The 14,762-nt window shown below is 49.8% G+C and overlaps 1 protein-coding gene across 7 annotated transcripts in view; it reads left to right on the plus strand.

The window, feature by feature from the left end:
• TNS3 (tensin 3) overlaps positions 1 to 14,762 on the plus strand; it is a 220,506-nt gene that overhangs the window by 160,921 nt on the left and 44,823 nt on the right. For all 7 annotated transcript variants that reach the window (XM_043872501.1, XM_043872497.1, XM_043872499.1 and 4 more), the window contains 3 exons: positions 10,643 to 10,806; positions 11,729 to 11,855; positions 11,943 to 12,026. In XM_043872501.1, the coding sequence (XP_043728436.1) occupies positions 10,643 to 10,806; positions 11,729 to 11,855; positions 11,943 to 12,026 (375 nt within the window). The remainder of the gene's footprint in view (positions 1 to 10,642; positions 10,807 to 11,728; positions 11,856 to 11,942; positions 12,027 to 14,762) is intronic.

A 14,762-nucleotide genomic window follows, 5' to 3' on the forward strand; every position in this document is an offset into this window, starting at 1 on the left:
CAGGCTTCTCAGAACCAAGACGCCTCCTCCAGGATAGCCTGCTTTCAAGGCACTCCTGGTTCCTCTGGTTGAACGAGGTGGAAGATGACGTCCCGTCACAGAGAGGAAGCCTGAGGTCAGAGAGGGCGGGTGACTCAGACTCAGAGTTGGCCCATGGGCCCTTCCTGTGTTAGTTCTTAGGCATTTCCGGGAAGAGGGTACCGGATCAGGGTCAGAACCTGCTGCCAACTGTGTGATCTGGGGATGTATTGAGCAGAGAGTGAGGGCTCAGGGCTTTTCTCTCCACCCTTAGGCCTTTTCTCATCACCTTCCAAGACAGGATGACCATTTGCCGGTCAGGGGTGGTCCTGTGTCCAGGGGACAGGATCTGGCATCCCTGCAGAAGCCGGCTGCAGTTCTGTGTTCTTGGGAGGAGAGGGGTTGGTAGGGCCCACCCTGGCAGCTGCAGGCAATATCAGTAATAAGAGGGTGAAGGATGAGTTCCGCTGGTTTCCTCTGGGGAACACAAAGTGAAGGACTAACTCACTGAAACTAGGTTTTGGTTCTCTTTGGGTGGGTTTAGATGGTGGGTGCTATGCTCACAAGTCTAATGCAATCTGGATTTGGGTTCACTCATGTTGTCTGAAGAGCTCTAGCAGAGTGGAGCTTAAGGAAATGTGTCTATGTTTCCATACCTCTTCAGCATCTTCAGCTGAGTCACTTTTATTCAGTATTACAAGATGAGAAAGTCAAACAGAGATCTGTTGCAGAACAGTCTGAATATGCTTAACATTGAACTCTACATTTAAAAATGGTCAAGGTGGTAAATGTAGTGTTATGTTTTCAACACAAAAAAAGGTGAATACATTTTAAAGGCTAGAGTAATTTCTTAATTGACCTGCTCTGTGTATGCATATTTACGTCTCATGGAGTCTGTCAAGTTATGGCTCCTACGTGGGTGTCTGCCTGACGCTGTCTCCTCCTCCACTTCCCTCTCTTCCTCCTCCCTTCCATGCACAAGGTCCTGATCATGCAAGTCTGGAAGCGGCTTGTGGTTAGAGTTTCTGGCTGCCTGCTCTGATCATAGTCCCTGGAACCAGTTAATCTAACTCCACCTTCAAGCCTGCCCTCTCATTGCACGCTGAAACCCCCTGTACCTTCAGCTGTCCACTAGAGCTGTTCCCACTGAGCAAGGTAGCAAGCGTCCTTGGGTCGGCGAAGGCTTACAGGGTACCATCGGTGTCCTCATGACAGCTCTGGATGTTGTTTTCAACCTGAGCTGGAGCGTTGTTTTCAGGCTGTGTGTCATGCTGACCAGTCTCAGGACAGCTGCAGGACGCCCTGGCCCCCAGGACGCACAGGAGCAGGGAGCCGCCGGGCACGGTGCTCCCCTAAGGGAGCCTGAGGAGGCCTGGAGCTCCATTCAGTGGCCTCCACCTGTCAGGGACTCTCTGGGTTGTCATAGGTCAGTCTAGGGTCACATTCTCTCTGAAATGCTTTCCCAACCACTGTCTCTTCCCCACATGTCCAGACTCACTGCCCATCTCCATGGACAACACTGACCTGTGACTGTCCCCTTGCTCTTCTGTCATTGCCCCCCACCCCCCACCCCACGCCAGTCATGAGCTCCTGGAAAGCAGGAGGAACCAAGAATTATGGTTGCGGGGAGCAACTTCCTCCTACCCAAGCCTATCAGGGAGGGAGCCAGGGTAAAGGAGATTGTGGAGCGATGGCCAGTGATCCCAGGCTGAGGGCTTTTGGCGATGTTCCTGGGAAGGACTCTTGCTCTCTATTTGTTGCCACAGGCGAAACTGCACTTTCTCCATCTGAGAGGTCCTGTCACTGGAGGTGAGCGGTAGGCGGGGTATTCAGGTGCCATCAGCAGTCCAATAGGAGGTCCTGCCTGGGGTTACGGAGAAGGCAATGGTACCCCACTCCAGTACTCTTGCCTGGAATATCCCATGGACGGAGGAGCCTGGTAGGCTGCAGTCCATGGGGTCACTAACAGTCGGACACGACTGAGCGATTTCACTTTCACTTTTCACTTTCATGCATTGGAGAAGGAAATGGCAACCCACTCCAGTATTCTTGCCTGGAGAATCCCAGGGATGGGGGAGCCTGGTGGGCTGCCATCTATGGGGTCGCACAGAGTCGGACATGACTGAAGCGACTTAGCAGCAGCAGCAGCCACGTGGCCCTTTCAAACTGATGCTTTAGGACCATGAAGAGCGGTGGACAGACAGATGCTCACAAGCGCACATTTGGTGATGGAGTTGACCTGCCATGTTGCAGGGAGCTCTGCACACTTCTAATTTGGGAAAGATTTTAGAGTGAGAAATGCATGGTCACTGCTGGAAGCTGTCGTTGCAACTACTATCTTTTGTTTCATAAAAAGCATGTTATAAATTTGAGTTGATGAATCAGTTCCTTTTGCTCCAGTGACCCTCACTCACCAGCAGGCGGTTTGAGTGCCCCAGGCGGTCACCCTGACAGGCGTCTCCCCATGTTCCTGAGAGGCCGGGAGGTGTGGCTTCTTCTACCTGCTCTGCACCACTTGGGCCGGCCTACAGCAGTGGTTCTCAACCCCTCAGGCCCACCGTTCTGTGTTTAGAACATCTGTTATCTGATGCCAACTTTACTACCCTGAAATCAAAGTCACAGCTTGTGTAAACTACTTAAACACAATTAAAAAATATATATATAACACCCTAACACTCATGTTAAAGGATAAATTTTTTAAAAAGCAATTTAATTTAGTGTACATCTCAAGGTGAAAACCCTCAGGCAGACCAGCCTGGGAAACAAAAATAACCCACTCAGATCTCTTTTATTGGAGAAGAATGCATCTATTGTAAAATTTACCATTTAACTCTTTAAAATGTACAATTAAATGGCATTAAGCACCTTCACAATGTCATATAACCATCCCCTCTATCTAGCTCCAGAGCACTTCTGAAATTTCAAAAGGAAATCTGTACTCAATGGCAGTCACCCCCATTCCTCTCTCTCCCAGCCCCTGGGAGCCCCAGTTTGTTTTCTGTCTCTGGAGATTCTCCTCCTCTGGGCATTTCACATAAATGGGATCATAGGATATGTGTCACCTTTGCAGTCAGGCCGCTTCATTCAGCATAAGGTTTTGCAGGCTCATTCATGTTGTAGCTTAAGGCTGAGTGATATTCCGCTGCATGGACAGCCCATAATGTGCTTATCCAGTCATCTGTGGATGGTGACCTTTTGGTGACTGAATAGAGCTGCTGTCAATGTTCACGTATAAGTATTCATTTGAACTCCTGGCTTCCCTGGTGGCTCAGACAGTAAAGAATCAGCCTACAATTCAGGAGACCCAGGTTCAATCCCTGGGTCAGGAAGATCCCCTGGAGAAGGAAATGGCAACCCACTCCAGTATTCTTGCCGGGAAAATTCCATGGACAGTGGAGCCTGGTGGGCTACAGTCCTCGGGATTGCAAAGAGTCGGACATGACTGAGCAACTGACACTTTTCGTTCTTTGGGGGTAATACCAGGAGTGGAATTGCTGGCCCGTGTGGCAGTTCTTTGGTTAACTTGCCAAGAATCCGCCCCCTCAGATGTTTGAAAGTCTGCTTTGGTGACCCCCTGGCCTCACCTCTGGTATGGGTGGCTTGTTTTCAGAAGCTCTGCCTTATGTGTGGTAGAAATCAGCTGGTCAGTACAGGTATGACTGAGGCTCACATATGCCTTCACTGGGGAGAAGTGTTAACTTATGTCATCCTTGGGTAGATAGTGCCAAGACCCCCTCTTGCTCAGAATAAAGAGGTTTATAACAGCTCCAGCCGAGACAGGCCTGGGAGTCACAGCTCTCTTGGGTTCTCCTTGCAAGTCTTGTGTGTTATTTCTTCTCACGGCCCATCGGCCATTCGGGCCTAGGGCCACATCTGCCTGCGTCACCTTCCACTGAAGGTGGGCCCAAAAGTGGACAGTCCTAGGGACCATCCTGAGGTGCACTGTGGGAACATCACAATTGCTGAAAGATGAAGTTTGTGAGGAGAGGCCAGTAAGAGCAAGTGATGGTAGTGGGTGGAAGGAGAAGGTAAGAATAAAATAAATTCAAATAATCAAAAAGGAACCCAAACTCGGCACCAGCCTCTGCTGTTGGTGTCTTAAGGGACCGGAGTCATGCAGGGGGCCAGGAGTGGTCTTGCCTTTGGTTGCTGTGTGACTTTTTACACCTGTGATGTAAATTACAAGCTTACTCTGGGTAAAGCATGAGCATATTGCTGAAATTTCTTATAGTAGAAGGGAATGCTTCCTAGCTTTTTGGACACAATCAGTTTCCCTTTTAAATATGTCATTTTAGAGGAAGTGCTACCACCGAACCAAGCACTTTGCTGTTCCCCAGTGGAAAGGATTTTCACTTTTGTAATCCAAATGGTAGGCGTCCTTTCCTCGGCCTCTTGGTTTGCTTTGGCTGGAGTCCGCTGGTGAGGACTCCTGAGGCTCTGGGCTCCGTTGGGTCAGAGAGAGATCCCAGGGGGTGAGGCTGCTCCCTGAGCTCTTCAACATTATTCTGCACTCGGGCTAGGAATTTCTAAAAGGCATCACCCAGCCCTTTAAGAATATACCCTGCAGGTGAATCAATTCCTGTTTCAGCTTAAGGAGGGAAAAGCTCCTTACGTCATTGTTGAATCACTCTGGGAACATTTAAGCTGGGAGGAGTGTTGGGGTTTCTCGTTGTCACTTTCCCTTTGCCAGTCTCTCTTTAGAGGATGCACATGTTTATTTGAATGAGCTGAAATCAGGAGGCCTCAAACTTAACTCAGGAGCCAAATAATCCAAACGAATCCTTGGTGATTGTTTTTGCTCCTAGGAAGGCGAGGGAGTTTCCAGAACCCACCGTGCAAGCCTTGATGACGCAGGCTTCATTCTTATATGATCGTATAAAGATAAATAGATTAAGGGTGCTTTACCTTGCAGTGCCCCAGATAGAAGATGAAGGTCATGTTCTAGGAGGTCATGAGTTTTCATTCACTCATCAGAGCCGGCATTTGCCACCTGGTTGCACAGCACACTCACCTGGGAACTAGACAAAATGCAGGTGATGAAAGTGCCCATGCAGCTTCCGCCTCCAGAAGGTTTGGTTGTATTGGCCTGGGTGGTGGCTCAGGGGTCAGAATTATCTTAAATGTTCCCCACTTGTGAAACTCCAGTGTGAATCCAAGGTTAAGATGAGCCCTGGATCTCAAGCTTGTTTTTGTGTTGGAAACATGAGAGTTTAAAAAAAGTGCTGACGCCTGGACCTCACTCCTGAAGGTTGTGACTTCACAGGTAAGGGGTGAGGCCCTAGAGTCAGGGTTTTTAATGTGATTTTAATGTTGAGTCACATTTGAGAATCACTGTTTCATATTCATGTTTCATCTTGGGCCTGTGGCCTAACCTCCCGGAGGCTGTTCCACTGTTCAGCGACGCAGGGGAAATTCTACTTGCTGTAGAGCTTTCAGCACGGATGGGTGTTCTGTGCCAGGGTACCGGGCGGTGACTCCCAGTGCTGGCCCCAGCGCAGGTCCAAGCTTTATTTGAGCGGGTAGAGTGGGTCACATCAAGAACCTCACTGGTTCTCAAGTTCATTTTTAAATAGGATCAGATAGTTACCCAGATAAATCTGAATCTGCCCTAGCACAGTGCAAGGAAAATCTGTGTGTTTGAGTTATCTATGACCACATGATTTCACTCTATCGCATAACTGGGAGTTCTCTTTACTTAGGTGAAGAGTAGCCAAGGGGCTCCTGGCTTCTAAAAATACAGTTTTCTAGTGAGTGATCTGAGAATGTCACCTCTTGAACCTCCGTTGGCTCAGTGGTAAATTGGCAACCATGGTGCCACCTTCCTAGTTAGGCTGTATTCAGTCCCAGGTGCTAAGTGCTTGGCGGGCACCCGACTTCTTGGCCCCAAACCCCCACTTTTCCAGGGCTCAGTGGGTATGTCCGGGTGCCCCCATATGAGGACTGGCTCTCCTGTTCTGTCTTTAGCAACCCTGAATTTTCCTGCACTCACTCCATGCCACTTTCTTGTGGTGGCCAGTGTTAAGGCTGCACTGCCCTGATCCCGGCAGGGCTCCATCCCTGTGGGTGGCCTGAATGACCGAATGGCCAAGCCTTGCTTGTCTTTCACACTCAGAGAGCTCCTACATCCCGTAGTGACGCTGAACCCTACCCCTCAGCCTGGCTTGGACTGAGGCGACAGATGCACTCAGGCTCAGCATGTGTTATTTCTCTGTCTATGACCCCAGCTCCACCCATGAATAAGGTGAATCATTGAAGCACTGAGATTCTCGGGCCTTTGAGAGTAGCCGTGAGGGGGGCACCTGAGACCACCCGCCTCCTTTCCTGCCTGGGTAGGTGGATCTTGAGGCCTGGTGTGCATCATGTCCTGTATCAGGAGGAGAGGAGAAGGATCTGAAGACATCTGACTGCCCAGCGTAGGCACTGGCTGGAGTGGGCCGCCTCTGGTTGTCTGGCCACTGCAGACCATGTCCCAGTGCTGCATGTTGGTGGGAAAGTGAATCCTGAGGACGAGACTGGCAGGCAGCGTTTTGTTCAGGAAGAACTGCTCCCCACCAGATGCCCCACGGAGACCCGTGGCTGAGAATGTGAGCAGGGCTTGTGCGGGGACGTGCGGGTCACTGGGATTGTTGAAATGGAAATCCTAGGTTTCCATGGTTTCTGTGCTGATTCCTACCGCTTCTGTGACTTGGAGGGCAGTGGGGTCCTGGGGCCTTTTCTGCCTGCTGCACCAGGGCCGAGCGGGGCAGGGGGCGGCACCGGATGCCCTTTACCTGAGGAAGGCCCCAGGAGGGGGCAGTTTGCTGAGCCTTCTGCAGGGACCCGGCCATCGTGGGCACAGGGCTCAGTGAAGCAATTCTGTCCTGCTCTCACTGTCTCCTTCCTCTTTTTTCGGATTTCACTTCTCTGAGGGCATGCTCAGTCGCTCAGTTGTGTCCAGCTCTTTGCGACCCCATGGACTGTAGCCCACCAGGCTCCTCTGTCCATGGGATTTTCCAGGCAAGAGTACTGGAGTGGGTTGCCATTTCCTTCTCCAAGGGACCTTCCTGACCCAGGGATCGAACCTATGTCTCCCGAACTGTCAGACAGCTTCTTTGGACTTCTCTACTGAAGAGGAAAAATTTGGTCATAGCCAGATTTATGAGTGGTTTCTTTACTACAGTTCTGAGTATGGGTTTGAAGCATTTCTTATTTAACTGACTAAATGAAATGGAATCAAGGCACTCCCTGGAGAGGGTGGGCAGCCTGCCTCCAACTGCTGTTGGATGACTCAAAGGGTGTGATCCCAAGAGGCACTCCCATCTGAACCTCGAGGACACCCTAGTCCTGCTGTCTGTAAATTAGGGTAACTTGTACAACTCCTCTGAGCGTATTGGTGCAGAAAGCCACCTCCCACGGGATTGTCTCTGTATCTAATGGGAGGGTCCAGTGGACTTGTCAGAATGATGTTTGTTAATCAGACACCAGGCACGTTTGTGTTTGTGAATCTTCACATAGAAACTAAACACAGGCACAGAGCTCAGGGACATTGAAGGCTGGGCTCCAGACCATTGTCATAAAGCAATTATCACCTCAATAAAGTGATTCAGGTATGTTTTTGGTTTCCAAGTGCATATAAAAGTTTTATTTATACTATTCAGTTCAGTTCAGTCGCTCAGTCGTGTCCGACTCTTTGTGACCCCATGGACTGCAGCATGCCAGGCTTCCCTGTTGATCACCAACTCTCAGCTTTCTCAGACTCACATCTATTGAGTCGGTGATGCCATCCAACCATCTCATCCTCTGTTGTCCCTTCTCCTCTCTTCTTCAGTCTTTCCCAGCATCAGGATCTTTTCTAGTGAGCCAGTTCTTTGCATCAGGTAGCCAAAGTATTCGAGTTTCAGCTTCAGCATCAGTCCTCCCAATTAATATTCTGGACTGATTTCCTATGGGATGGACTGGTTGGATCTCTTTGCAGTCCAGGGGACTCTCAAGAGTCTCCTCCGAAACCACAGTTCAAAAGCATCAATTCTTCGGCGCTCAGCTTTTTTTATGGTCCAACTCTCACATCCATACATGACTACTTGAAAAACCATAGCTTTGGCTAGATGGACCTTTATTGACAAAATAATGTCTCTGCTTTTTAATATGCTGTCTAGGTTGGTCATAACTTTCCTTCCAAGGAGCAAGCATCTTTGTAGTCTGTTAAGTATACAAGAGTGTTATGTTTTAAAAAAAAAAAAAAGTGTTCATACCTTAATTTAAAAATACAAAACAAAAAAGTAATCACAATAGTAATATCCAAGAGCACTGAGTACAAATTACCATCACAAATATAATAATGAAAAAGTTTCAAGTATTGTGAGAATTACCAAAATGTGACACAGAGATAGAGTGAACCAGTGCTGTGGGAAATGATGCAGTAAACATGCTGAATGCAGAATTGACACAAACTTCCATTTGTAAAAAAAAAAAAATAGTGTCAAGTGCAGTAAAGTTCTGGAGTGTACTGTGTGTGGAAGGGCAGGTCTCAACCCAAAACCCCGTTTTCCTCGTCTGCAAAAAGATGCAGTACACCGCCTTAATTTGGTGATTACGGGATTTTCTCTGTGAGCCCGCGTGCCCGGGCCTGGCTGTTGTGGGGAGCCTGGGTGGTGGTTTGTCACTGGCCCAGCAGAGGTAGGCACACGTGAGCACATCCCAGTGCCACAGCAGCGTCATGCCCCCCCCTTCCTTGTTTCTCCAGGGGTGTCACAGTGGGGTGGAAATGGTGCTGGGGTCCCTCCTGTCTGCACTGCAGTCTGAGAGGAGGGCATGGTCTGTCATCTGGGGAGCCTGGCCTCTGATGACTCTGGTGCCTATATCTTTGCCCCTTTAGGAAGGTCAGACACACCCTGCCGGGAGAGCGATGCCTCTGTACAGGGCTTCCCAGGAGGCACTAGTGGTAAAGAATCTGCCTGCAATACAGGAAACATAAAAGACACAGGTTCTATCCCTGGGTTGGAACATCCCCTGGAGGAGGGCAGGGCAACCCACTCCAGGTTATTCTTGCCTGGAGAATCCAATGGACAGAGGAGCCTGGTGCACTATAGGCCATGGGGTTGCAGAAAGTCAGACATGACTGAAGTGACAGCACGCACACGTGTCATCGATAGAAAGGAACACTGCCATCCTGCAAGTCTCCCAAACCACCAAAGCTGAGATTCCCCAGACCCTCTGCCACATCCCCCATAAAGTGAGTCTTCATTGGTTGGGGCATGGCTGAAGGATCTATGATGTTTCTTACACTGAACAGTGGGGCAGTGGATGTTGACTGTTGGTGCTTGAATTAAGCTTTCCCCTGCCCAGAATTCCTCACTGTTAAGAGTCGAGCGGTCATGCTCAGGAGCCTCACTCAACCCTGCACCTCTGCAGGTGGTGTGGCCTTCAGGGCACTCTGGCCCTGACTGGGGGTGTGCACGCACACAGGGCTTGCACACACCTCTTGCATGTGCTCAGCCATCGTAGGTCACACCCAGCCTGGTCCTATCCCAGAGCCCCGGGCACCGTCCACGGCCTGGTCCTACCAGAAGCTGCTTCTGAAAGGAGTAGGCAGGCTGTCAAAGCTGCTGGTTGCCTGGGCTGCTTCCTCGCCTGCCCTGTGACTCTGAGGATGCCCCTGGGTTTCATGTCCACACATAGTAGGCCCTGTGGCTCCCCTGAGCAACCAGTGTGGACCTGCGATGAAACACCAAGTATTTTTTGGCACTTTGAAATAAAAAGTTGTACTGGTTACAATTCTGATATCACTATACCTATACACTGGAATTGAGCAAATAAGCAGGTAAATGATTCATGGTGGTAACAAAGAATGGACAAAAATTTTTTCTTAAAGATGCAGAACAACATATAAAGAAGGTGACCATTTGTATAGACAAGTGAATATGTAAACCTGTTTGTGACTCAAGAAAAGATTTCTGTGTCTCTGGTCTGAGTGGCTGTTACTTCCTCAGACTAGAGCAAGGTGCAAGCACTCCGACCCCAAAGTTGACCACCTGTGCCTTGAGAAGAGATGGATTACTAGGGCACAGGCCTCGGACCAAGTCCCCGCGGCTATTAGGCAGCCTGGGTTCTTTCAGTCTTGTTCTCCTTGCTCACTCAGTGATGAGGAAGAAGCCTCGATCCTGGGTCCCAGCCTTTCTTTGTTCCATATGCTTCCTGAGCACCCTTGGTGGGCCGGGCAGTGTTCTTGACCTTGGGGAACCAGCCAGGCACGACTCCCTGCTGGCGCTGACGTGAGAGAAACAGATGGGACATGGACAGTGGTCATTTCACCCAGTAAGAGGATGGGCTTCGAAAGGGTCATGCTGGGTGATACAAGTCAGACACCCAAGGACGTGGAGTGTGCTATTCCATGTACATGAAGTGTCCAAAGTAGGCAAATCCATAGACATAGAAAGTAGATGAGTGGTTGCCAGGGGTTGGAGGTCGGGGATGGGGAGTGAATGCTTAATGGGTATGGAGTATGACTTGGGTGATGAAAATGTTCTGGAACTAGAAAAATTCAAAATACAGAGTGCCTCTGAGAAGTTTTAAAGTTGGTTTTAATTGAAGGTCAGTGTTCTCCATGATGAAAGCGCCTGCAGCCCACTTGTCTCTCTCCTAACAGGGGATGAGCCACTCGGGGGAAGATTCCGGAAGCTGAGCCTTGAGCAGTATGATAATGAAGCTGGGGAGCAGCCCACCTTCTCCAAATGCAGCTGGGGAAAGACCACCAGTTCAGAACAGACTCCAGGCCTGGTGCCTTTTCTCTCCCCAGACAACGCCAAGGAGGTATACACACTGCTACCCAGAGCCTGGCCTGAGCCCTGTCCCAAGTCACCATTTCAATTCCCCACCCAGCTTCGTCCCCATCTCACAAACATGGTTCCTCCCTGAAGGCAGGCCTTCTGGTTGTGTGGGATCCCCCCTCTTCCGAGAGAGCTGTTGCCGGCATGCACTTGGTCATCTGGGTCTCTGTGTTCTATCTGTAGAATGGGGACTGAGGGGTGGGCCAAGTATGAGATGAGTCGTGAGGGTAGAGGTCTCAGAGCTCCATGGGTGGACAACAGCGGCAAAGGGCAAACGGAAGTCATCTTAAAGGAGCCCGAGTCCCTGACCCAAAGCTTCTTGGGATCCCTGGGAGGGAGGAGGAAGAAATATGGTCACTGTGGATATGTGTCCTTTGGGGAGATCTACAGAGTGTTTTTGAGAAGCCATACTTAAGGCTTTTAATCAGAATTGAAGTAAGACAGGTCGGCAACCCCCCAACGATGAACCTTTTGAAATTAGGGTTTTGTTTATTCTCAAAAGTGGAGAAGTTGGAACCCAGAATAGACCAGAAAGGAAAGTTGCTGAGAACCAGTGTTAATATCTGGGATATATCCTTCCAGCCTCTTTTCTATGCCTGTGTGTTTAATTCTTTGGGTATTTTACATATCTGTAAACACATTACAGATGACGATTCTTTTATCCTGCTTTTTTCATATAACACTCATTTCCCTCTGCTATATAAACTCTCTGCCATCTCTACTTACGAGCTGTGTAATGTTGACCACAAAACACTTCCTTCTGCCTTGACTGTTACTGAAGTTTCTTCCAGTTGTCCATGGCTGCCTCCTGTCACCAGTCTTAGAAGAGGGCTGGCTCAGTGAGGGCCAGGAGCCCTAGCTGTCTGGAGGTGGCCTTCACCTGACTTCCACTTTGCCAATTTCAGGCAGTGATCACCACGTATCCCCCAGACCTGGATGTGATCGATGGCAGGATCTTCTCTCCAACCAACAGTGGCAGTGAGTCCATCTCTCCCACCCCTGCATTTCCTGTGTCTCCAGAAACGCCATATGGTAAGAAAGAAGCAGAGCTCCCTGTGTGCAATCCCACCCCTTCAGAGCAGAGAAGGGGACAGCTCCTCACTCTGCCTTCTTTTCCAGGGATAACAAGCCCACGTTACTCTCCGTTCAGCCCATCCGCTCCACAGATGGGCAGCCCCAGCGCTCTGTATAAAGGAGCTCATGGTAAGACACCCACCTCCTTTCCTCTGCTGTGGACGTCCACTCATGCAGAAATATTTCTACGTGTGTCACACCTAAGAAATGTGCTTCTGGCTGGGGAAGATGCAGGGACACAGCCTGCAGCCTGCTGGGGGTAGGAGTGGTGTTGACTGTTCCCTTCTGTTCACTCAGCACTTTCAGGTGTTGATGGGTAGGGTCGTGGTGTTCTCAGCAGCCGAACATCAATACTTTTCACCTTCTTGTAGCATTACTTGGAGTTGAAAGAAGAAACTGAAAAACCCGACCCACCCTTTTCAGAGAAAGTCAGGGCTACTTTTGGAGAGCAGTGAGCTCCCCACTCTGAAAGACACGGCTGTCCTCGCCCCTTGCCTGCTGCAAGGCATCCCGCCTTTTATGTTCACAGAGCCCTGTCCTGACTCCTCACGTCCTCAGCCACCATCCTGAATCTCCCCAGTTGATGGCCACTTCGGGTTTGTCTGCTGCACCCTGCCCCACGTCTCCCAGCACTTCACATACTTGTGGGGTCTAGTTAGCCTGGGCACCGGCCCTGGGAAGGGAGCGTTAACACCGTGGTGGTGGGTTACTCAGCACTCCTTCCTGGTATGGACATTGCCCAGCTCCCTTGAGAGTCCAGGAAGGCCTTGCCCTGGGCAGGTGGAGGGGGGATGGAGCCCAAGCTGAACTTACATTTTAGAATCGCTCTTCTCTGTAACTGGGGATTCCTGCTGTTCTGCCCTGGGGAAGGTGAGTGAGGGTTCCCTTTGCTGCTCATCAGATGCGCTTTGGTGGGAGGGGGAAGCAGACTTTGTATTTAAATACTGTCTTTTATGCAGAGGAAGTTGTAGTGATGACAGCTAGCTCCATTTTCCCTCTTTCTCCAGAGAAAACAAGATCTATGTATCATTTAATAGGAGGGCCATTTTTCTTCCAAAGTTTCCTTTAAGGTTTTAGGTTGCTTCATGTCTTGGCTATTGTAAACAGTGCTGCAATGAACATTAGGGTGCATGTATCTTTTTGGATCATGTTTTTCTCTGGATATATGCTCAGGAGGGGGATTGCAGGGTCAGATGGTAGAGGAGCTGTTTAATCTTAAGAACACCTTCTGAGTCATCCATATTTTCATGCTGGCAATCCTTGAGGACGTTTGCCCAGGGAGAGCTCAGAGGCATACACACAGCACTGACTGGGGGTCCCATGTGCTTTGCAGTGTATGGGGGGTATGGCTGAGCCCTGAGACACAGTGATGGTGGTGGTTGCTCCCATGACTATATTCAACACTCTTCTCTACAGCAGGGTTTCTGTTTCAGTCTTATAGTGATGTGTGATGGGGAAGAGCCCTGAACAGAATGGTGGCACTCTACCAATTTTTATTGGTTGTTTACCTGGTGAGGAGATCTGAGGGTTTGAAGGATGAATAGGATTAAATAGGAGTTAACTAGGGGAATGGAGAAATAGCAGGCACAGGCCCTGTGGCAGAGGGTCCTTCAGACCAGGAGAGGATAGACCAGGGGTCTGCAGGGCCCTGGAGGTGTGAGCAGAGGCCCAGCCACAGCTGTTCTCTGTAGCTATGGAAGGTTGTGGTATGGCATCTGCAAGCAGTGCTAGGTCATTAATAAGGCCTGAGACAGGGAGGCAACTGCCCAGGCTTCTGTTTTCATATATTGATCGGTCTGCTGTATGTGGAACAGCAGTTGGAGTGGGCAGTGGGATGGAGCAGCTCTGACAAAAATGCTTTCAGAAATGATGGGAAAAAGTGTGTTGGATTTGTGGGAGATTCACAGGTCAGGTAGTGTAATCAACTGACCCTATCAGAATGGATTTGAGCTTTGATGACTTTTTGATTTTGTTGCTATTAAGATGTCAGTTATGTTCTGGCTTCTTTTAGTTAGTATGAAGCTAGTGTAACACTAACCATGTAAAATTCCTCTGTGTGTGTTATTCCATCAGCCTGAACTTGGTACCAGGTTAGTCAGTATAAGGGCTTCCCAGGTGGTGCAATGATAAAGAATCTACCTGAAATGCAGGAGACCTGAGTTCATTCCCTGGGTTGGGAAGACTCCCTGGAGAAAGGAATGGCTACCCACTCCAACATTCTTGGCTGGAGAATTCCGTGGACAGAGGATCCTGGCAGGCTGCAGTCCATGGGGTCACAAAGAGTTGGACATGACTGAGCGACCAGCGCTAGTTAGCATAAACCCAAATGTGTCAGTTTATTTCCCAGACAGCCAGCAGACAAGTGTCAGGGAGAAACAGCAGGACACCAATTAAAGGTGGTAGAGACACATTTTATTTGGTACTGTTGGAGCAGGGTAAGGAGCTGAGCTCAACTCCTAATGCAGCAGAGACAGCCTAAGAGCTGTGCCAGGGTCAGGGGATGAAAAGTTACCGAGAGGAACATCGAGGAGAGGGAGATTATTGCCAAACTGGCCCAGCAGGACCCTGCTGAAAATAGGCTTGAGCATCAAGGGTGGGGATGAGGAGCTTCATCAGCGAGCAAGCAGAGGAGATGACTCAGCAGAATCCTTGCCAAGACTGGGCCCTCCAAGGACAGACATCAGAGGCCAAGGTCGAGGCCTTGTAGAGCAGCTCCAGGACCCTATCTCGGGTTTGGTCAGGGAGAGTTTGGTCATGGGAGAGGCCCGCGGTGTCCCCTCTCACCTGGCATCTCTGCCCTCTGCTCGGGGTAGCACACGTTCTGTCCTGTGGCACTTAGTTTAAGCCCCTAGACTCCAGTGCCAG

Source organism: Cervus elaphus, chromosome 18 (assembly GCF_910594005.1).
Source record: "Cervus elaphus chromosome 18, mCerEla1.1, whole genome shotgun sequence".
Lineage (NCBI taxonomy): Eukaryota > Metazoa > Chordata > Mammalia > Artiodactyla > Cervidae > Cervus > Cervus elaphus.